The 24,881-nt window shown below is 39.8% G+C and overlaps 1 protein-coding gene across 2 annotated transcripts in view; it reads right to left on the minus strand.

Moving 5' to 3' along the window:
* PHLPP2 (PH domain and leucine rich repeat protein phosphatase 2) overlaps positions 1-24,881 on the minus strand; it is a 69,676-nt gene that overhangs the window by 20,575 nt on the left and 24,220 nt on the right. For both annotated transcript variants that reach the window (XM_007462974.1, XM_007462975.1), the window contains 7 exons: positions 17,051-17,241; positions 11,198-11,323; positions 9,069-9,223; positions 7,148-7,294; positions 6,539-6,769; positions 5,073-5,272; positions 44-104 (listed from right to left, as the gene is read on the minus strand). In XM_007462974.1, the coding sequence (XP_007463036.1) occupies positions 44-104; positions 5,073-5,272; positions 6,539-6,769; positions 7,148-7,294; positions 9,069-9,223; positions 11,198-11,323; positions 17,051-17,241 (1,111 nt within the window). The remainder of the gene's footprint in view (positions 1-43; positions 105-5,072; positions 5,273-6,538; positions 6,770-7,147; positions 7,295-9,068; positions 9,224-11,197; positions 11,324-17,050; positions 17,242-24,881) is intronic.

A 24,881-nucleotide genomic window follows, 5' to 3' on the forward strand; every position in this document is an offset into this window, starting at 1 on the left:
ATACAGGAATCAAACAAGCACCATCCTCATGAGACACACTCACCGGGAGAGTTCTAGAGAAGTGAGCAGACTGGGTACTGGATAGACATTCACTGCTGCCAGCCCTAATCAGAAAACAGACTGGTGTTAGTGACGTTCTCCAAAGAAGAATGTAACTGAGAGTAAACAAGGGGGAAAGCTGATGAAAACTGATGTCACCTACTGACATGAACTAAAGATGAAAACCAGTGGGTATCGCAAAGCATTGAGCTGATCTCCCTGTGCTACGCTGCTGCTTCCCACTAGCTACTTTTTATTTATTTATTTTTGGCTGTGTTGGTTCTTCGTTACTGCACACAGGCTTTCTCTGGTTGTGGTGAGCGGGGGCTACTCTTCATTGTGGTGTATGGGTTTCTTACTGAGGTGGCTTCTCTTGTTGCAGAGCACGGGCTCTAGGTGCGTGGGCTTCAGTAGTTGTGGCATGTGGGCTCAGTAGTTGTGGCTCGCGGGCTCTAGAGTGCAGGCTCAGTAGTTGTGGCGCACGGGCTTAGCTGCTCCGCAGCATGTGGGATCTTCCTGGACCAGGGCTCAAACCCAAGTCCCCTGCATTGGCAGGTGAATTCTTAACCACTGCGCCACCAGGGAAGCCCATTCCACTAGCTACTTTACATTCGGTAGTGTATATATGTTGATGCTACTCTCACTTCGTCCCAGCTCAAGAGGGAGGGGATCCGGGGACATGTGTATGCATATGGCTGATTCACTTTGGTGTACAACAGAAACTAACACAGTATTGTGAAGCAATTATACTCCAATAAAGATCTATTAAAATTTTAAAAAAACAGTGGGGGGGCTTCCCTGGTGGCGCAGTGGACCGGGGCACGAACGCATGTCCCCTGCATCGGCAGGTATACTCTCAACCACTGCGCCACCAGCGAAGCCCAACATTTTAATTTTTAATTAAAGCAAAACAAATAAAAGTACAGTAATCTTAAATGTACAGATCAATGAATTTTTACAAAAAGAACACACTGGTATAACCAGTAGGCAGATCAAGAAACAGAGCAGTACCAGCTGCCCGGAAACTTCCCCTCATCCTCCCTCCCTCTAGTCACTACCCCGCATACAGATTACTTTTACCTATTTATATAAATATACACATCATTATATATAATTTTTTTGTCTGGCTTCATCACTGAACATTGTGCTTGTGAGATATTTGTTCATATTAGTGAATATGGTTGTAGTTCATCCATTCTCATGGCTGTATAAAATTTTTCCTGGGAATATACCACAATTTATTTACCCATTGTAGAGTTGATGGGCATTTTAAGTCTCGTCTAGCTGGGGGTTACTATGAATAGTGCCTCTGTGAACATTTTGTCCACGTCTTTTGTGGACTAACATGAGCATTTATGTTGAATACAAGCTTAGGAGAGAACTGCCGAGTGCAGTGGGTGCATATGTGTGACTTCAGGAGATACTACCATGCAGTTTTCCAAAGTGGTTGCAACAATTTACACACCCAACAACTGGCACTGGTATTTTCAGCCTTTTTATTCTAGTCATTCTGGTAGGTGTGCAGTGGTGTCACACTGAGATTCCAATTTGAATATCCCTGATGACCCTGGTGTGATGGCACTTCCCTATGCTAACTGGCCATTTGGAAAAATTCTTTTGTGAAGCTGAAAGCTGAGTTCTTTACTTTTGAGGTGTCAAAACTTCAAGTGTTGAAGTGAATTCTTCCAGGTTGTACAATTTAAGGATTCTGTGAACAGAACAAGCCCCATTAACAGTACTGTGACAGAATCTACTAAGAAGGCCTACATGTATGTCAATGGGTCTTTTCCCAGAGGGCCAGTCATTCAGAGTCTCTAGATACTTTAAGAATACAGATTAGGCCTGATAATAAGTATTTCCAGGACAAAAGAACTACTACCATCTCACAACATGTATAAACAGCACGACTCAACAAACAGCCCTAACAATTAATCTAAGCTACGATTTGAAGCTTCTATAACATGATAAAAGGCAATGAAAAGAGAAGTCTTAACTCTCTTTTATCCTAATAATATATTTTAGCGATACAGAAAAGGGAATAAAGTAATGAATATTCTTTCACCCATCACCTAGCTTTTAACAAATCGTGACATTCTGCCTTATATGCTTCAGCCTTTTAAAGAATTAAAACGCTGCACATACCAAGAGCCAAACACCATCCAGAATATGATTTTTATCATTCCCATGGATTCTTTCATACTGTCATGGCATACTTAGAGCTAAGCAAACAACGTTTTCATGTGTTTTAAAATTTGATATAACTATCATAGTGTACTCAACCACTGACTCCTGAATACCTAACATAGTGTTAAAAATAAGAAAGCAAACCTCATTTATGTTTATTCTTGACCACCAGTCGAAGTAATAAAATCCTGAATATAATTAATCTCTCCAAAAATCAGACCAATATGGGTCACAAGGGTATCAAAAAGGGGAACAAAATTTTAAGAAGTCAGAAAAACCAAGAATTATCTGATTCCAATTGGCAAAAAGGAAATAACACCATGGAGGGGTAAGAGATCTTCGTATCTCATTGTAAATCCATAGGCTTTTATTTTTTTTTCTTCTTTTTAATAAATTTATTCATTTTTGGCTGCTTTGGGTCTTCATTGCTGTATGTGGGCTTTCTCTAGTTGCAGTGAGTGGGGGGGCTACTCTTCGTTGTGGTGTGCTGGCTTCTCACTGCGGTGGCCTCTCTTTGCTGTGGAGTTTGGGCTCTAGGTGCACAGGCTTCAGTGGTTGTGGCACATGGGCTCAGTAGTTGTGGCTCGCCAGCTCTAGAGCTCAGGCTCAGTAGTTGTGGCACACAGGCTTAGTTGCTCCACGGCATGTGGATTCTTAACCACTGCACCACCAGGGAAGTCTAATCCACAGGCTTTTAGAATGAGTAATTCATAGGTACCTTTCTGTTTCAAGAGGACCATTCCTTTCACTGCAGGATATCAAAACATGCGCTTTCTTTTCCTGCTCAGAAGATTTCTGAGATTTATCCATACTAATACACAAAGCTCTAGTACATTCATTTCCATTGCTGTGCAATATTCTATTATATAAATTTATCACTGTTTTATCCATTTTCCTATTTATAGTCATATTTTTAGTTATTTTCACTATAACATACAATGCTGTGATAAACATTCTAGGACACATCTCCTATGTGAGTGTCTGGGAGATATTCCAAGCAGGGGAGCTGCTAGAACACGGGCTCTGTGTATCTTTGTCTTCTCTGACACCATCATGCTGCTCTCCGTGTTGGTTTTACCAACTCCCCCTGGCAGCGTTGGAGAGGTACTGCTTCTCCACATCTTCAGTAAGCACTTACTGTTATTATTATTGTTTTATTTATTTATTTTTTTAAAGATGTTGGGGGTAGGAGATTATTAATTAATTTATTTATTTTTGCTGTGTTGGGTCTTCGTTTCTGTGCGAGGGCTTTCTCTAGTTGTGGCAAGCGGGGGCCACTCTTCATTTTGTTGCACGGGCCTCTCACTATCGCGGCCTCTCTTGTTGCGGAGCACAGGCTCCAGATGCGCAGGCTCGGTAGTTGTGGCTCACGGGCCTAGTTGCTCCACAGCATGTGGGATCCTCCCAGATCAGGGCTCAAACCCGTGCCCCCTGCATTAGCAGGCAGATTCTTAACCACTGCGCCACCAGGGAAGCCACAGTGTTATTATTTTTATATGATGAGTATAAAATGGTATTATCTAAATTTGCATTTCTTTGACTGATACTTAGTGAAATTAAACATCTTTTCCTTTACTTCTTTAAACACAGAAAAAGTAGGTACAGTTGACCCTTGAACAATGTGGGGGTTATGGGCACTGACCCTCTGTGCAGCTGAAAATCCACATATAACTTTATATATATATATATATATATATATAAATACTACAATACTACACAATCCGTGGTTGGTTGAATCTACAGATACGGAATCACGGATACAGAGGGCTAACTGTAAAGTTATACTTCCATTTTTGACTGTTTAGAGGATTGGTGCCTCTAAACCCTGCATTATTCAAGGGTCAAATGTATTTACTATTGAAAAAAATCCATGTTTAAGTGGACCTGTACAGGGAATCCCCTGGCGGTCCAGTGGTTAGGACTTAGTGCTTTCACTGCTGTGGCCCGGGTTCAATCTGTGGTTGGGGAACGAAGACCTTGCAAGGTGCACAGTGTGGCCAAAACAAAACAAACAAACCAAAAAAAGGGGACCTGTGCAGCTCAAACCCATGTTGTTCAAGGGTCAACTGTATATTTCTTTGGTAAAGAAGAACTCTCTATAAACAGAAGGGCCTCAACAAATATGTGGCCTTTTACATTGAAAAATATTCCTGGGGCAAACAAATCACTATTGAAATGAAGGGCTTCTCATTCTGGAACTGAGGCAGCACAAGGTTTTAGACTAGAGATTGGCAAACTTTTTCTGTAAAGGGCTAAATATTTAGTAATATTTTGGCCTTTGTGGGCCACGTGGTCTCTCTTAAAACTACTCAATTTTGCCACTGTAGCGTGAGAGTGGTTAACATGTAGACAAATGAATGTGGGTGTGTGCCCATCAAACTTTATTCACCTAAATTTGAATTTCATATAACTTTCCCATGTCAAAATTATTCTTCCTTTGATTTTTTTAAAACCCAGCCATTAAAAACTGTAAAAACCCATTCCACGTGAGCCATACAAAAACAGATGGTAGGCCAGATTTAGCCCCTGGGCTGTAACTGAACAACCCTTGTTTTAGACCATCACTGATATTCTCTTTTGAATGTGCTTGCCCACCCTCCTAACTTCCTGTCATTTTGCAGAATGCCTCTTATTATTATGTTCACTTAGTGAATCTCAAATTGTCCTGCAATGTCTTTTTATGCATATCTCAACCACTGAAGTGTTGATGGCAAACTTAAAGCTAGGTCTCAATGAACCTCAAACTCCGCTTCGCAGAGTACCTGAGGAACACCCCAGATGCCATTGTTCTTGGAAAGCTTGGACAAGAGCTACAAGAGGAAATACAGGAGACTGGGTAGAGAACTCACTGTTCGAATTGGCAAAGAGAGTTCGAAGGGAGAAGCCACTGAGCGTCAGCTCCCTCAGCTGGTTCCGCTCACAATGCAGCTGCTCCAAGTTGCACAAGGAGCTAAGATCTAAGTCAGTCAGCTGATTGTCCCGCAGATCCATGTGGGTGATGTACTTATTTCCCTCCAGATTCTCAACCATGGTTTTCAGATGGTTCATCCTTAATATTCAGAAATAAGAAAATCATTAGAAATAAATTTTACTAAATGTGCTGACCAAAAGAAAAATAGAAGTATGATCCTTTTTTCCCCTTCCTAAACAGCATAAGAATTTCACTACTTGCCTCATTTTGCAAGGTACTAAGTAAATAACCACAGACAGCTGTACCTTGAGTTCTTTGTTTATAAACTAAGTTAGAGACAATCCAGATTGGCAAATACATGTACAAATTAAATGAAGAGAAAGGAAAGGGGACCATGCCCACAAACAGTTTAAAACTTGCACCCAAATACCAAGTACATTAGGTAGGGATGAAGGAATAGGACAAAGGAACAAGAAGATGAACATAACTTGTCGGGTTAGGAGTAGCAAGGCATTCACGGAGTAAGTACCGGGTAAGAGCAAGAGGAAGCAGTCATACTTCCTCTCACTGCTCTGCCTACTCTCTCTAGTGCTAAGATTCCCATTACCTCAATTAATGAAGAGGAAAACACTCTGTATCAATATGGAATAGCTCAAGGGAAAATTATAGAAAATGATGACTTCTTTGTTCTCTTCTATATAAGTATCTGATTTAATGCATGCAGGCCTGTTCATTTCCCTGCATTTCAATAAATTTTTCTGTTACTATGTCTTTATAAGGGACATCGATGACTTAGTGTAAATGACAGAACATCCAGTATGTGTGTTTTACTAGCTTCCTTTAGGAAAAGATCATAAATAAATAATAAATAATATATTTAAAAAGGGAATAAACACTTATTAAAAATTGTTAGTAGTAAAACTGTTAACATTTTAATCATAATACAATAGATATCAAGAAGCAACCCAATGATTCAATAGAAAAACGGTCAAGTTTATGGAAAAGTACAAACTACCAAAAGCATACAAAAAGACACTCAACTCACTCACCATAAATGCTGATTAAAACAATGAAATACTATTTTCTACCTACTACATTGACAGCAAGGAAAAAGACTGCTAAAATCCAACAAAGACTGCTAAAATCCAACGTGATGAGAATGTGACGAAATCGGAGTTCTCATAAAACATTGCTGGGAGGGTAAGTCAGAACAACCTTTGTCTCTACCACATGGTACACCTACCTCATTCATAATCTGCCATTGAGTGAAAAATGAAGTTTAACTACAGCTTTGAAAAAATAGTGTTCTAAAATCCTAATGTTTTAAAGAGTCTTCATAAAAAGAAAACGTAAGGGTCCATTACAGGTCAGGTGAAAGGAAGGCACGGTGAAGAATGACCTCACCTCAAATCCACATGTTTGACGTGGCTCATACAGTTCAGCACCTCCAGGTTCAGCACTTCCAGTTGGTTTCCTGCCATAACCACTTTATCTAACATAGTGAGTTTCTCATAAACCTTGGGAATTTGACTAAAGTTGTTGAAGGAAATACCCAGGGAGGAAAGCTGTTGCAGATTTCCCAATTCTTCAGGTAAAGTAGTCAGAAAGTTGCCATCAAGACAGAGGGTTTGAAGACTGCAGGAAGAAAACAAAGCTTGATGAAAAGTTTTAACTGGAATGGATGGAACTAGAATTATGGATTTTGACTTGTCATTAACTTATTATGAGTCCAATAATGATAAAATGCCCTAAGTCTATCTAAATAGAGTCTTACTAAGATAACTGAAATACAGATGGTCCCTCTAACATCAAGGGTAATCAGAGCCTCTGCTGTTAAAACTGAGGGACTAGTTACTTCCGTAGGCAAGTAGCTGCTGCTGACCAGAATCCTCCTAATTACATGATTTATTTCACTGCAAGAGCTCATGGAACTACCTTCATTCCAAATGCCAGACAAGTTCTTTACGCTGCAAACACAGGAAAAGACAAATCTAGTAAAAGTCAGATACTTACTTCAGCAGATTGCCAATCTGACTCGGCAGGTCGTGGAATCCATTACAGGAAAGGTTGAGCTCGGTCAGGGTAGAAATTTCACATAACAATACAGGAAATGACCCAAGCTTATTATGGGACAAGTTCAGGCCCTTAAGCTGAGAAAATCTAAAAAGCAAAGGCACATTATACTACTGAATGAAAAAGTGATCTATTTTAAATGTCCATCAAAGAATTTGTTCTGCAAATATTTACTGAGCACTCAGTATGTGCCAAACATTACGTGTGACATAGACACTAAGATAACTAACACCCAGTGCAAGCTATTGAGAAAACCAGGTCTGGTGTGACAGGAGTTGTTCTCTCTTCTCCTTAAAAATGCAGAAAATCTTGAAAAGCTCACATTGGTACAATTATTTTCTATCAAAGTGAATCAATCATTATTGATATGCTTCAAATCTTTTCCTTTATTAAATTTCTACGTGCAATATATGAAAGCCTTAACAATAATTAATCAACCCATGGACACAGGCATAGCTAACAAACCTTCAGATCAAATCCCGTTATAAGCAATTTCTTTTTTTGTACTGAAACTATGCTGCTCAAAAGTCACTTGAAATGAATGGGCCAGTTAGAGCTTAAAAATATGTAGGTGATACTGAGTTTTACTGTAATGTGATGATATGCAATGTGAACTAATTTTTAATGCTTCAATTTTTTTTTGTAGAAGTATCTATATAGTGTCTCACTGAGAGACAGTATCATCATAAATTGGATCCACAGGAGTCACTCCTGTAATTCTACTTAAAAGTATTATACTTCATCACTATACTAGTACAAGACGGTAAGGCTGAGGTGGTGTTCTCCATGATGATGAACTATATCATCTGCTTCTAGATTTGAATCCTTGGTACCTCTCTCTAATGTTCCTCTTCCAAAATTTCAGCTTAAGTACTGATTGTTCCTTCGGCTTGACACCTTGACTTCCAAATTGCTAATCCAGCCCTCAAACTAGATTAACCCTCTTTTCATAGAAACAGAAGGAAATACTAGAAACCCACTTCCTTAAAATTATAGCTTGTTTTTATTTTTAAATATCAATATTATTAAAATAATTATTTCATTACTAAATATAGGCTTATATTTGAAAACCTCTGCAAAACATTTCAGATGAGGTAAAAATCATGCTTTCTGAAAATTATTCTAGAAATATTAGTTACTAAGTATATAAAATATGTCATTTCAATGTGCATTTATCTTTTTAATCACCATATAATTTGAACGCTTTAATTTCAAATTTCTCTCCTCCCCACAAGAAGCCCAGACAATTACTTACACCATATATTTATTCACTTCCGTCCATTTTTAAAGGGAGGAAGGAGATGAAATGGGTGGAGGGTGGAAATGGGGAATATATTCTAACAAAGGAGATGGGAAAATACATGGGTCATTGCCCCTTAGGACTGAAATGGTTCCTTTATTAGAAGAGAGAGGTTTCATAGCTGACAAAAGACTTCAGAGTTGGCAGTAGCAGGTGCAAAGGAAAGATAAAAGCCCTAACCTTGGAGTGGAATTCTTGAAATCTGGCCTATTTCCTTTAAGTTAGTTAAGTTTGAAACTTCTGATTCAAAAACTTCCCATATACAGAATCTCTCGATTTACCCTGGAGGCAGATCATGCATTGCTGTCAATGACATATAGAAAAGGATTATCCAAATCAAGGGCAGCTCAATGTTGCCTCCGTAACAGAAACTGTGCATCTATCTTCTCTTGTACAGAGGGGAGAAGGGGAGTGGGAAAACAGTGAAAAAAAATTCTTACTTCCTCTTCAAAACGGAGGGGAAGTTTTCAAATATATATATGATGGTAAACATGCTCGCTTATAGGTACTGATTACGATTCAGTTTTAGTAAGCTAGTCTGGAAACCTATGCCCCACATACTTGTAGAAAGTGTCAAGGCCCCCTGGTCTTTCTAATTGCATGAAGTTGTGTCGCAAGTTGAGGTAGGTGATATCTTGACTGTAGAAGAGATGCTCAGGAACCTCCTCAAGGCTGTGACACGAGAGGTCCACGGTACTGATACGCTGGGACACCACCTGGACAAGGTCAAAGAGAAGAGCCATCTGAGCCAGCCCCAAATGTTTCCCACTCAGCAGAAGACAGACCGGCATGGACACAAAAAGGCACCGATTAAAAAGATGGGAGGGACTTCCCTGGTGGCGCAGTGCTTAAGAATCCGCCTGCCAATGCAGGGGATACGGGTTCAAGCCCTGGTCCGGGAAGAAGCCCTTAGACCGCGTAACAACTAAGCCCCCTGTGCCACAACTACTGAGCCTGCACTCTAGAGCCAGCGAGCCATAACTACCGAGTCTGTGTGCCACAATTACTAAAGCCCACGTGCCTAGAGCCCGTGCTCCGCAACAAGAGAAGCCACTGCAACGAGAAGCCTGCGCACTGCAATGAAAAGTAGCCCTTGGGGGGCTTCCCTGGTGGCGCAGTGGTTGAGAATCTGCCTGCTAATGCAGGAGACACGGGTTCGAGCCCTGGTCTGGGAGGATCCCACATGCCACGGAGCAACTAGGCCCGTGAGCCACAGCTACTGAGCCTGCGCGTCTGGAGCCTGTGCTTCGCAACAAGAGAGGCCGCGATAGTGAGAGGCCCGCGCACCGCAATGAAGAGTGGCCCCCGCTTGCCACAACTAGAGGAAGCCCTTGCACAGAAACGAAAACCCAACACAGCAAAATAAATAAATTAATTAAAAAAAAAAAAAAGTAGCCCTTGGTCGCCCACACACAGCAACGAAGACCCATCGCAGCCAAAAATAAATAAATAATTTATTTAAAAAAGTAAGATGGGAAAGAAAAGAAAGGTCATGAGATCCGATTATTCATTTATAAGAAACAGTTAATTTTTACTTTTTCCTAAAACCACGAGATGCTTGAAAAACAGAAAGGTATAAGCTGTAAAGTGTCTACAAGTAAAAGGTAAAAAAAAAAAAAATCATAAAGATGGAAAGTTAACAGTTCATGCAGGAAGTTAAGATGATTCAAAGTAACCGTACAAAATTTTAGGAGGGAGTGTGATACTGAAAGACACAGCCTTTTGCAGCCACACAAGCCCTGTTCCTTACTTGTGCAATTTCTTCATCTGTCACGAGGAAAATTAAATAACCAAGCACACAGCACCACTGCTTAGCATGCAAAAGGTGCTCAAAAAATATTAATTTCTCTTTACAAGGGCAGAAGAATGAAATAGCTATTTAAAATTGAAACTAGTTTTATTTAGAGATTTTATTACCACCACAAGTACAGAAAATCCAATAAAGCCAAAACAAGATTTATATTACTATAATAGTAGGCTAATGCAACACGGACTGTGAAAATGGGTCTAAAACAAACAAAATATCACTGCAAAAGTCATTCATGTTTTGATGGCATGTCATTATACTGAAACAATCCTTCATGAAGCTATTTAGCTCCATAAAGAAAAACGTGTTTAAATTCTGAAAAGATGGCTAGGAGAACAAGAGAATTTGGAAAATGAAATACAATTTTAGAGCACTTCATCTTTAAAGGCTAGGAAAGCAGAAATTATGCTAAAAAGCCAATTATCCTCAGCATATAGGAATAATGGTTTGTGACAGGATCACAGGCCATGTCCCATCAATAAGTTCAAATTTAAAGTGGTTCATCAAAGCTGTGCTAAACACATACAGATGCACTAGGCTATGAGTTAGGGAACAGCTCCAACTATCATTGACCACTATGGTCGAGGGAGAATCATTTGAATTTCATTGTGTCTCAAATCCTTCAAGGCCCTACCTTTTTCACAGGGATGGTATAAAGGTAAATGCACCTGAAAACACTTTTGTAAGCATTCTGTACTATGCAAATATAAATAATAAGGATCTGGGAGAATTCCATTTCATTCACTATGTACTCAGAAAGGCCTAGAGTGATGTGCCTAAGAATTATAATTTGATCTCTTGGGAGTAAGTTCAGTTTCAAAATACACTTCGGTTGGGTTTCTCTGCTCTTATCTCCACATCAGGACGTCTGACAGCTTATCACCTTGGATGACTGCCGCTGCCATCTCTGGTACTCAGCCAAAGTCTCAAAGCTGACGTGATAAGTCTGAGCTTGGGCTCCAGCTGAGCTGAAAGCAAGGCAGTACTGACGTCGCTTCACTTCTTCTACCTGAAGAAGAGAAGGGGAGCAAACCAGAACCAATTAAAGTAAACAATCCCAATCAAAAATCAAAGGACAATAACAAGACAACTCAATTTTTTAAAATAGGCAAAAGATCTGAACAGATATTTCTCCAAAGAAGACAGAGGAATGGCCAATAAGCACACGGGATGTTCTACATCATTAGTTATTAGACAAATGCAAGTCAAAACCACAAAGTACCATGTCACGTTCACTAGGATGGCTAAAATCAAAAACACAGATAATAACAAGTGTTAGGTAACAAGCATTAGCAAGCATACAGAGAAACTGGAACCCTCATACACTGCTGTGGGAATGTAAAATGGTGCAGCCACTTTGGAAAACAGCCTGGCAGTTCCTCAAAAGCAACCATGCGACGCAGCAATTCCACTCCTAGGTATATACCCAAGAAAAGACGTACCCACACAAAAATCTGTATGTGAATTATTAGCAGCATTATTCATAATAGTCAAAAAGTGGAAATACCCTCAATGTTCATCAACAGGTAAATGTATAAACAAAATGTAGTACATCCATACAATGGAATACTACTAAGCCATAAATGGGAATAAAATATTGATACACACTAAAACATGCATGAACCTTGAAAACGTTATATTAAGAGAAAGAAGTCAGTCACAAAGAACCATATATTATATGATTCCATTTATATGAAATGTCCAGAATCAGTAAATCTATAGAGACAGAAAGTAGATTAATGGGTGCCTGGGGCTGGAGAAGGAATGGGGAGATGACGGCTATGTAGTGCAGGGTTTCTTTTCAAAGGGTCATGAAAGTATTCTAAAATCGATTATGGTGACAGTTGCATAACTCTGTGAATATACTAAAAGTCACTGAATTGTACACTTTAAATGGATTAATTGTACACTATATGAATTCTGTCTCATAAAGCTGTTTAAAAAAATACCAAAGGGGGAATTCCCTAGTGGTCCAGTGGTTAAGACTCCACGCTTCTTCCACTGCAGGGGGGCACGGGTTCGATCCCTGGTCAGGGAACTAAGATCCCGCATGCCGCACAGTGCGGCCAAAAAAAAAAAAGAAAAAACCAAAGGAATACTTATTTAACAGATAAGTTGAAGGAGCAGGATTCATAGGGCATAGCCATAAGTAAATTTATTTATTACTCTTTAAATCACAAAACAATCTCAGTTTGATAATTATCTGCTGAATGAATACTTTTTCCTATTGTGGGTGCTGGGGACATAACAGGGGAAAAAATTAACAAACCCTCTGCCCTCAATGGAGTTTATATATCAAAATGGTGATATGAGAGCTTCCCTGGTGGCACAGTGGTTAAGAATCCGCCTGCCAGTGCAAGGGACACAGGTTCGAGCCCTGGTCCGGGAAGATCCCACATGTTGTGGAGCAACTAAGCCCATGCACCACAACTACTGAGCCTGAGCTCTAGAGCCCGCGAGCCACAACTGCTGAGCCCGTGTGCCACAACTACTGAAGCCCACGCACCTAGAGCCTGTGCTCCACAACAAGAGAAGCCACCACAACTAGAGAAAGCCCGCGCGCAGCAACGAAGACCCAATGCAGCCACAAATAAATAAATAAATAAAGAACGGTGACATGATACAGCATAATATGCTAAAATACAGAATGAGTAACATGAAGAAAAATAAAGCAGGGTACAGGTTTGGAGGGAAACAGGGTAGGTGATCTGAGTTATGAATAGGACAGTCAAGGAAGGACTCACTGAGGAGGGAACATGTGAGCAAAGACCCCACAAGTCTTTTATTTTATTCAGGAGCAAGGTGTGGAAACCTCCTGGGGAAGGAGCATTCCCAGCTTAGCAACAGTCAGTACGAGTCCCGGTAATGCAAGAATGCATGCCTGTTTCAGAACGGGAGAGTCTGCAGGCCCACATGATAAAAGCCAAAGTTTCCACTTCAAGGGTAAGATTGCTCCAACCCTTTCCCCACCACTGCGGCACACTGGAGGTAGCTGCCTGCCTGCAAGGGGTACCTTGGCCTACTTTTTGGACTCACCTCCCCCCTTACTTACTAGGTGCTGGGATAGAAGCCATTTCTGACTCTCTCCATCATTGAAGTGGGGCAGGAGGAAGGACAGGGAAGACACAAGCCCAAAGGTTCTTACTAGACTAGTAGAGTCATAACCTGACTTCACACTCTCTGGGCCTACCAGATTTTAAAGGGGATGATCTTCCTCAGTAGGTCCTTTTGAGGGTTCTTTGGATACCCGGCCCCCCAATCCAACCAATGATGGCTTCTCACGTACAGATCCCTTGACCAAGCTACTGCATGCTATTCTAGCAGGTGACCACTCCCTCCTCAGACCTGAAGGAATCTGGTGGTCCACTGACAGCCCACCCTCCAGTGAAGTCTGTTTGCCCCTCCAGGTGGCCCCACTGGACATATTCTAAGAGAATCCACCCACCTACCCAATGGCTCCTGCTCTCTCTCAACCCATCTGGGTCACATACTAACAAACCCAAAGAGTACACAGTGATCCCAACACATGAGTTAGGCGCTTTGCTCTATCACCAAAGCAGCCGGCAGCTTATCTTTCGTCCTCAAGACTTCCTGGTTAGAAGGCAGGACACCAGCGCACTATGTCCCCCTTACTGCAGGGGACCCATATCAGGCTCTCTTGGGTTCTTTTGAAACCTCTTTCACTAGGCTTGAGGAAAGAGGCAGAAACCTCCCTCAGTAACATTTGGGGTGGTGGCAGGGATTCACTGCACAACAGCTCTCTTCAACAACCCAACCTATATAGCTTTGATGAGGATAAAGTCTTTTTATAGTTATGGAACCACTTACATCTTTGTCTGACATCTCACTTTAGTATGTCATAGCTACTGAATCTTGGTGAGTCAGCTGGAAACTTCCAAGTTATACTCATAAATCACTTACCCCAAAACTGCATCACACTTTCCTTACTGAACACACCACCACATCTTGAATACTGTTCAGGATAGTTTGAGCTTTAGTTGTTTAAATTTATATTTAAAATTTTAAAAATTTTAAACGTTTTTACAATCAATATTAAATTTACTACCATATTTTGTCAGTGTCTGTGCTCATCATCTATTTATCTCATGCCTTCCCTTTGAATTTACTTTCCTTTGTTGTTTTATTTCTTCTTTTTTCTTTGTTTTTTGGAGGGGTGTTGTTTTTTATTTTTAATTTTTTTAAATGAAATTCATGTCCACTCTTTTACTTATTTTTGGCTGCATTGGGCCTTCGTTGCTGCACGCGGGCTTTCCTTAGTTGCAGTGAGCGGGGGCTACTCTTCGTTCTGGTGCGCAGGCTTCTCACTGCAGTGGCTTCTCTTGCTGCGGAGCATGGGCTCTAGGTGCGCGGGCTTCAGTAGTTGTGGCGCACGGGCTTAGTTGCTCTACGGCATGTTGGATCTTCCCAGACCAGGGCTTGAACCTGTGTCTCCTGCATTGGCAGGCGGATTCTTAACTACTGCGCCACCAGGGAAGTACCAGTCTTTTTTTCTTTTTTTGGCTGCACTGCGGCAGTGAAAGCACCCAGTCCTAACCACTGGACCACCAGGGAACTCCCTCATTAGTCTTTATATGTCTGAAAATGTCCTATTTTGCCTTGACGCTTGTAAAGTAATTCAGCTGGATATAGAATACAGGTTGACATTTACTTTCTCTCAGCAATTTTGCAAATAGTCTTCTACATATATTGTTGATGAAAAGAAAGCTGTTGTCAGCGTGTCAATTCTTTGCAGGTAATCTTTTCTTTCTGGAAGCTTCTGTGATTTGCTCCTTCATGTTCTGCAATGTGTCTATGTGTCAACTTATTTTTATTTATCCTGTTCAGTACCCAGTGTCTTTTCAATCTGAACACTCATGTCTGTCTTTATTTCTAGAAAAATCTCAACCGTTATTTCTTCCAATATTGCTTATCCATTCTCCTTACTCTCCTCTCTGGAACTGCTATTAGATGTATACTGGACCCTCCCTTATACGTTTTAACTGTGAAATTCTTCAGTACGTTCGCTGGTTCATTACATTCAGCTGTGAAGTAGTGGCTTAAAAACACAGCATCAGTCCAGGAGTGCTACAGCAGCTCTGCCCTGCCACCAGGGGCCCAGGCGCCTCCTGCTTTCCGGAAGGCCACACTCAGCAAATGCCTGCAGTTTCCAGCCACCATATGATCTCCAATACCAAGAGACTATGTTCCATAAAGGAAGGAAACGCAGGGCAAAGGGTCAAGCCATGCACGTCTCTCCCACTTTAAAGGCCTTTCCCAAAAGTCCCACCTGCAAACTTCTGTTTATATTTATTAGCCACCACTAGCTACAAGGGAGGCTGGGGAGTTTTTGATCTTGGTCACATCACCACCCTGAACACAATTCTATACTATTAGTGACGGAAGAGAGAGAACGGACAAGAATTACGTAAATGGGAGGTTTGTTTTTCTTTCTCTTTCTTGCTCTGTTTCCCACTTCCTCTCCGTCAATCCTCCAACCTTGTCCTCACTCACCTTCTCCCTTTGGAGAAATTTCACTTACTTTCTTCACTATCCTTCAGCCCCCAAGAATAGAACCAGGTCTCATATTGGTAGTAGTGGGTTTCTGCTCCACGGATGATACTGGAGTGACACACATTCATTTATTAGGCCAGGTGGGGCTTGTTCATTTCCTAGTCACAGGGCATACAACTGGGTCCACGCATTTGTTTAGAACCACAGCCAGGAACAAGCCTTGGTTCCAGTCAGTGGTTTACAGAAGTGTTTGGTTTGGGTTTTTGTTTTTTTCCAGCTTTTTATCAGGAGCAAAGAATACCACTCATTTCCTAGCTTCCAGCAATAAGCTTGGGCCAGGTCCCGCATCCTAACCAGAGTACTTTTAGACCCAGATACTTATAGGAGCTAAACCCCTAGGCTGCCACCTTTCAGACCCAGAGCCCAGTAGGCCCTCACCACTTACATTTCTATTCCACATTCCTAAGTCCAGTTATGTCCTTTCATATGTTTATTTTTTAAATATATGTATTTTATCTATATTGCTGTGTATCTGGATCAAACTGGCTATCTCAAAGCATGATTCACAAAGTCATTTTGTCTGCAAGTTCTCTTCAATTCAGGTTGTTTTATGATCTTCAAGATTCAACATAAAGGAAATAAAATTATGTATAACTTCCTATAAACATTATCTGTTTTCCAGACTTGGAACTGCCTTTCCTATGATGGAGAATTCTCTGGTACAGATGCAAGAAATGGCAGGTTTCTCTGGCTGCTGGGTAGGAGCTTATGACCACTCCAGACTCTGAATTTCAGTCTAACGGGGGAAAAAGAGAAACAGGAAAGAATCTATTTTGGAGGGGATGCTAACAGCTACTTCTAGTTTACAAAGGTAGCTTCTAGTGGTAGTATCCTCTGTCTACTCTTGGTGGTACCAATGAGAGAGGATTTAGTGTCTAGCAGTGGACGCAGGGGTTTCTCCAACAGATGGTCCTGCAGCAGAATTTGGGGCATGGATAGTCTTTGGACCTCCCAGGGAGTGTGATGTACATGAACTTGTTTTATGCTTAAATTAGCCTGAGTGGTTTTGTTTAAAACTAAGAGCACAAAAACTTTGTGACGTAATCTTTAATAATGCTCATATTGGTTTATTTGAAAAGATGTAGAAAAAGCTCTGAAAAGCATATGTGATATTTTTTTAATTAAGATGATTAGAGGAAGAATAATTCATCTTTGTGAGTCTTACCTTTCCCCCAACCAGAGGCAAAATGTGCATCTTTCCAGTCTGACAATCCTTCACTGAGGAAACGATGAGGCAGGTGCCACAGAGAACAACCAGGCGTTCAGCCCACTTATGCAGCTGGGTCTTTCCCTTTCGTACATTATAGATGCCAGACAGAAGGATTCGATCCAGATGATCCATCTGGCATGGTTTTTCTGAAAAGAAAAGAGTACTTCAAAAGTCACCATTAAAGTAGCATAAAAATAATGAAAGGGAAAAAGAAAGTAATACACGTTAACATTCAGCAACCCTAATATAGCTTTAAGTAACAAAGCAATATAAGTTTTACAAAATAAGCTCTCAGTCTTAAAATGTTGTCCATCCCTAAGTTATATGATGGGAGCACTACAAATTGTGGTCTAGAGAACAACATGCTATTTTGGATGCCATTGTTAATCCTTCTTCCAACAGTCATATCTCCCATGTACACAAAGAAAGAATGACAGAGTGGTTACGATCATGGACTTGGGAGTCAGACACTCAAACCTGAGTTTGAATCTTGGTTCTGCCACTCACTTTGTTTCACTGAACTTTGTTTCATTGAATCTTGGGTCTGCCACTCACTTTGTTTCATTGAACTAATCTCACTGACCTTGACTTTCCTCATTTATAGAGTTTGGATCTTAATACTATCTACCTTCAGATGGTTCTTTTAAAAAATTAAGATAATGGGGCTTCCCTGGTGGCGCAGTGGTTGAGAGTCCGCCTGCCGATGCAGGGGACGTGGGTTCGTGCCCCGGACCGGGAGGATCCCACATGCCGCGGAGCGGCTGGGCCCGTGAGCCATGGCCCCTGAGCCTGCGCATCTGGAGCCTGTGCTCAGCAACGGGAGAGGCCACAACAGTGAGAGGCCCACATATCACAAAAAGAAAAAAAATTAAGATAATGAATGTAAAAAACTAAGCATAGTTTTAGATACAAAACAAGTATGGAATAAGTGACAGCCACTATTGTGCTTAGTCTATTCTAGAATGAAGAAATGAACAACTAGTTCTGTACACAGAACCCCCTAAGGGTTAGGGTTAGGGTCGGGGTTAGGTTTAGGGTTAGGGAACGGGTACGGTTTAGGGTACTGCTGCTCTTTGTGAAGAAAAGCTTTCGGCTGATATTTCAGTCAACTATCCCAATCATGGTGGCAGAAGCAAAACATGCATGCAAGAGCTTCGCTATTTTTCGCCACCCTTTAGAAATCTTTATATGACTGAGGTACAGTGAACAAAACAGAGCATTATGGCAGAAGAGATGTTCTTGGTTAAAGCACTACTAGAAACAGTTACTCTACACAGAAATGAACAGGATCAGCAACAGTACGAGGCTGTGCAAACACCAATAAACGGGGAACTGAGAAAACTGGGTTGTACTCAGTATTATTACATAATTGATTATGGAACCCTGGGCATTGCTTTGCCCTATTAACTATGTTTTTCCCATATAAAAAAACGAAGAAATGGGCTAGCTTACTTCAAAGCTTTTAAAACTTTGTATGTTAACACCAGATGTATGGAAGAGACATTTCTCCTTCTATTCTAGGCCAATCCTTTCATCTCTTTTCTAAATTCCACCTTCCTTGGGGAGTTTGGTTCTTCATTCTTCTCACTCTTCAACTCCACCCTCCCTATTGTTTCTATCAAAGCTACAAAAACACTCAAGTTTTCTCCCATTCCTTCTCATTCTCAACAGAATTCCTTTAGTTGAGGGATTCTCTAATTCCTATGTGCCCAAGAATTATCTAAGAATTAGTTTAAAATGAAGAACACCAAGACCTATCCACAGAGAGTCTAATTCAGAGGGTCTGGGATGGAACATAGGAAAATGTATTTTTAACAAGTATCCCAAGTAATTTAAATGCAGATGGCCCACAAACCATATTTTAAGAAACTATAAGTTTAACCTTTTGAGGCTCTTTTCTTCTCATTTGTGCTTCTATATTAGCTATCTCTGTTACCTCACCTTTTATTTACTCAATTTACTTCAATCTGGCTTCCACTTCCCAAAAACTACACTATTCATATGTTGATAAGGGCTTTCAAATTTCTATCTCCTGCCCCAATCTTCCCTTAGTTCTGATCTCATATATCCAACTGCCTGCTAGATATGTCCAACAGATGTCCCAATTCACCTCAAATTTACAGATTCATAGACTCACAGACATAGAAGACAAACTTATGGCTGCCAAAGGGGAAAAGGGCAGGGGGGGATAAATTTGGAATTTGGGGTTAACAGATACAGACCACTGTATATAAAATAGATAAACAACAAGGACCTACTGTATAGAAAAGGGAACTATATTCAATATCTTATAAGAATCTGTAGTGGAAAAGTACCTGAGGGGAGTTCCCTGGTGGTCTAGTGGTTAGGATTTGGCTCCTTCACTGCCATGGCCAGGGTTCACTCCCTGGTCAAGGAACTGAGATCCCACAAGCCATGCGGCACAGCACCCCACCACCACCAAAATAAGTATCTCAAAAAGAATACACACACACACACACACACACACATAAAACTGAATCACTTTGCTGTAAACCTGAAACATTGTAAATCAACTATACTTCAACAAAAAAATAAAGTAAAATAAAATTTTACAGATTCAAAACCAGTATCAGAATGAAAAGAAAGTAAAACTATCTCTATTTGAAAATAATATGACCTTGTATATAGAAAATTACCTTCCTAGGTAAGCCACACCAAAAAAATACTATTATAACTAACAAATGAGTTCAGAAAGGTTGCAGGATACAAGATTTTTAAAACATCAGTTGTACTTCTATGCACTAGAAATAAACAATTCAAAAGTGAAATTAAGAAATCAATTGCATTTATAATAGCATCAAAAAGAATAAAATGAAAATACTACAAAACTTGTATACTGAAACTATAAAACATAGTTGTAAGAAATTATAAAAGACATAAATGAATGGAAAGACAGCCAGTGTCCCTGGGTTGAAAGACTTAATATTGTTAAGATGGCAAAAACCCCCAAATTGATTTACAGATTTAATACAATCCCTATCAAAATTCTAGGTAACTTCATGACAGAAACTGACAAACTGATCCAAAAATTCCCATAGAATGCAATGGACTCAGAACAGCTTGAACAGTTGAAAAACAGGCTTTTCAACTCAAAACAATCTTGAAAAGAAAAACAAAATTGGAGGACTCATATTTCCCAATTTCAAGACGTACTACAAAGTAAGGAGCTGGCATATAAAGTGCAGTTCTGATATAAGGATAGACAGAAAGCAATAGAATAGAATTGAGAGTTCACCAAAAAACTCCTACTTTATGGACAACTCATTTTTGACAAGGGTGCCAAGATAATTCAATGGGGAAGGAATAGTCTTGTCAACAAATGGTGCTGGGAATTCTGGATATCCACATGCTAAAGAAAGAAGTTGAATCCCTAACCTCACACCATATACAAAAATTAATTCAAAATGGATTATAGACCTAAATGTGAGAACTAAAACTATAAAACTTTAAAAGAAAAGATAGGAATAAATCTTGTGAATTTAGAATAGGCAATGGTTTCTTAGATATTGACATAAAAAGCACAAGTGACAAAGAAAATACAGATAAACTGGACTTTGAAAATAAAAGGCTGTGTGCTTCAACAGACACCATCAAGAAAGTGAAAAGAAGACTCACAAAACAGGAGAGAATATTTGCAAATCATATACCTAATAAGAGACTTGTATCCAAAATAAAGAACTATTACAATTCAGCAATAAAAAGACAAATAATTGAAATTGGGCAAATAATTAAAAATTGGGCAAAGGATTTGAACAAGTATTTCCCCAAAGAAGATACACAAAAGACCGACAAGCACATGAAAAGATGCTCAACCTCATTAGTTATTAGATAAATGTAAATGAAAACTACGAGATACCAGTCCACACCCACTAGGATGACTATAATCAAAAAAGACAAAACAATAACAAGTGTCGGCGGGAATGTAAAGAAATTAGAACCCTTCATGGTTGGGGGCTGCAGTCACTTTGGAAACCAGTCTGACAGTTCCTTAAAGCTTAAACATAGTGTCACCATATAATCCAGCAATTCTACTCCTACATCTACATCCAAGGGAACTAAAAACATATGTCTACACAAAAACTTGTACATGAATGTTCACAGTAGCGTTATTCATAATAGCCAAAAAGAGGAAACAAATGTCCATTAACTGATGAGCGGATAAACAGAATGTGGTATATGCATACAATGGAATATTATTCAGCCATGAAAAGAAATTAAGTACTGATACATGCTACAAAATGGATGAACCTTAAAACACTATGCTGAGTACAAGAAGCCAGCCACAGAAAGCCAAGTATGTATGATTCCATTTGTATCAATTGTTCAGAATAGGCAAATCTATATAGACAGAAAGTAGATTCATGGTTGCCAGGTGTTGTGGGAGTGGGAAATAAGGAATGGCTGCTAACAGATATGGGAGTCTCATTTTACAGTGATAAACATGTCCTAAAATTGGATAGTGGTGATGGTTGCACAACTCTCTGAATATACTAAAAAGCACTGAATTGTACACTTTTAAAGAGTGAATTTTATGGTATGTGAATTATATCTCAATGAAGCTGGGTTTTTTTTAATCTCATCATTTTTCCCAAATTTGCTATTGCATTTATATTCCCCATCCTGGTTAACAGCATGATATATTACAAAGTTAGCTACATCAAATAAAAATGGGACTTCATTATAGCTTCTCATGCTTCCAAATTGTCTAATAGTCTCTTTTGAAGTTTACATGAAACAGATGTTAAATCAATCGATATACAATTCTTTGAGTCTCTCTTTCCTTGGCCTTATTTCTTTATATTTAATCTATCCATCTAAATCTATCCATCACCACTCTCAGAAAGGAACATTCAATTTGTGTAGGATAAGTTATTTATACACGAAATAACATGCTGTTTATTATTATTTATGGAGGGTTTGCTAGATATTCAGAGTGCCTCAAGTCTCCGATCTTCTGAAAGTGGTAAAAAACAGAATGAGGAAGTTCTAATAAACGTTTGGAATGTCTAAGAGTTCTAATTAAAAAACAGACTTATAATCTTGAAAGCCAAGGTTCTAAGTGGAAAATCAGGGATAATTTTAATTTCCCTATATATTTATACTTTGAAATGTTCTATAAAGAAAATGGATTGCTTTTATAATAAAAAAAAGAGAGCTTCGAAAACAAAGAATCAAGGACAACCCTGTAGCAGTGAATACGTCTATTGCCCATAGTATAGTCTCTAAATACCATTTTTCATTAAAATGAACCAGTCCTTAGAAAAATAATCTATTCCTGGTGTGAGTCAGATGATGAAAAGATCAAGAACTTAATGGAAAATCTAGAATGCTATCAAAGACAGTAGTTGGGTCATGTTGCAAGGACATAGAAAGCAACCTGGAAGAGCTCCCCCTAGCTGAGATGGGACAAATTGAGCATCAGAAAGAAAAATGACTGCAAATGAATTGAAACAAATATAAATAAGCCCATGAGCTCATGATGATAACTCAAAACAGACAATAAAAAATGAAGTCACACAGACAGATTGTGAATATAATCTGAAAGGCAAAGCAATATAGCTTCTAGAAAAGAATAAAGGGAAAGACTGTTAAATTGGACTATATCAAAATGAAATACTTCTTTTAATCAAAAGATGCCATTAAGGTTCTGGTTCTGAGTTAGACAGAGAAAGCCCACTCTACCCTGTCTCTCCCACTGAATTCACCTATAAAACCTGGACAGAATACCTGGAGCATTGGTGAACCCCAAGCAGGCTAAACTCAACGAAATTCAAGCCCAGACACTTCATAATCAAACTGCTGAAAATTAAAGACAAAGGAAAAATTTTTAAAGAAGCCAGAGAAAGATGAAGCACTATTTATACGGGAACAACGGCTCAAATGACTGTATAAAGTGTGTGCAGGAGCTCTATCATTCCAACTGCTCTGAAAATCTAAAGCTAGTTCAAAATAAAAAGTTAAACAGACAAATAAATAAATACTGGCTGATATATTTTGGGGTAAAAATGAAACATTTACTTACATTTAAAGAGTAAAACAGGAAACCTCAAAACAAACTTCAAACTCGCAATAGCCACCACCCCCCCCACCCAACACAAGAACACACTCTGTGATTTGAAGTATTTCAGCAGAAAATCTTGTGAAGCAGTGGTGGCTAAGCAATCCCACAATCTGGTTTCGTGACCCTGAACAAGTTCCATATTTTTAGGCCTTAGTTTCCCAAGTTTAAGACCAAGGAGTTGGATTAGATGATCCCTAGTCTTTCCCAATTCTCATATTTTATGGATCCCTCTTATTCTTCTAAACTGTTTCTCCATAAACTATATGGTAGAGTACCTTAGAGGTTAAGAAGATGAGATTTAGAGTTTCCCTGGCGGCACAGTGGTTAAGAATCCACCTGCCAATGCAGGGGACACAGGTTTGAGCCCCGGTCCGGGAAGATCCCACATGCCGTGGAGCAACTAAGCCCGTGCGGCACAACTACCGAGCCTGCACTCCAGAGCCCGCGAGCCACAACTAAAGAAGCCCGCGCACCTAGAGCCCGTGCTCCGCAACAAGAGAAGCCACCGCAGTGAGAAGCCCGTGCGCTGCAACAAAGAGTAGCCCCTGCTTGCCACAACTAGAGAAAGCCTGCGGGCAGCAACAAAGACCAAACTCAGCCAAAAATAAATGAATTAATTAATTAAAAAAAAAAAAGAAGAGATTTAGAACCCATTAAGACCTCTCCAGAGTAATAATATCTACCTACACGGTTGTAAGGATTAAATGAGAAAAGGTGCATAGAGTGCTCAGCACCTTAGTACATGCTCAGCACATAGTAAGGGTATAAAACAAATGCTAGTTGTCATAATGAAAGTTCTGCCTTAAGTCTCCTTCTTTTCCTATATTTAAGTATTATTTTCAAGATAATCTTAACAACTTCCACGGATTTAACACTCCCATGTACCTGACTCCCAGATTTGTATTTCCAAAGCTCCTAGTTTCACACTTCCAACTACCTGCCAGACATCTCCAACTGGATGTCTACCACCACTTACAATTAAACATGCCTGAAACCAAGTCATCACCATCCCTGCAAACCAGATCCTTCTCACAGCTCAAGTCCTGTCAGTCTCCCGAAGCCACCCAGCCTCAAAACCTCAGAGCCAGCTTTGCCTCTTAGGTTCTCTTCCTCAACTCCTTTTTTCAATCAACCATCAACACTTACTGACTATTCCTTCAAAAAGTCTCTATATGAATGATTCCTCCCCATTCCCTAGTTCAGATCCCTACTACTTCACGCCTGAATTATTATTCACTCTGGTGCCAGATTCATCTTTCTCAGGCTCACTTGGATCCCATCGCTTCCTGCTACCATCTGCCAAATGAAGGCTAAACTCCTGATATTGCACTCAAGGCCCCAAACAATCTGGACTCAAATTATCTGTGTGTGTGATTCACAGAACATGCACTGAAATTCCTAATACCCCACCTCTGTCCTCCTTTTCCTTTCTGACTACTGAAATTCTGTCAATTTTTAAAGAACCAACCCAAATACTACATCTTCAGAAAGATTTCTTTGATTCTAGAGATATCCCTGATTTTTCAGAGAAGAAAAGTGAATGGGAACTTCCTTATCGACTATCAGAATCTATCATATAGGTATATTAAAAATAGCATTGGTATTAGCATAAGACAAAGACACCAATGTAATAGGACAGAGTGCAAAAACAGACCCCCGCCTGTGTAGGAACTTAATAATAATAAAGGTGATGCTTCAAATCAG

The sequence above is a fragment of the Lipotes vexillifer genome, unplaced genomic scaffold (assembly GCF_000442215.2).
Source record: "Lipotes vexillifer unplaced genomic scaffold, Lipotes_vexillifer_v1.1 scaffold70, whole genome shotgun sequence".
Classification (NCBI taxonomy): Eukaryota; Metazoa; Chordata; class Mammalia; order Artiodactyla; family Lipotidae; genus Lipotes; species Lipotes vexillifer.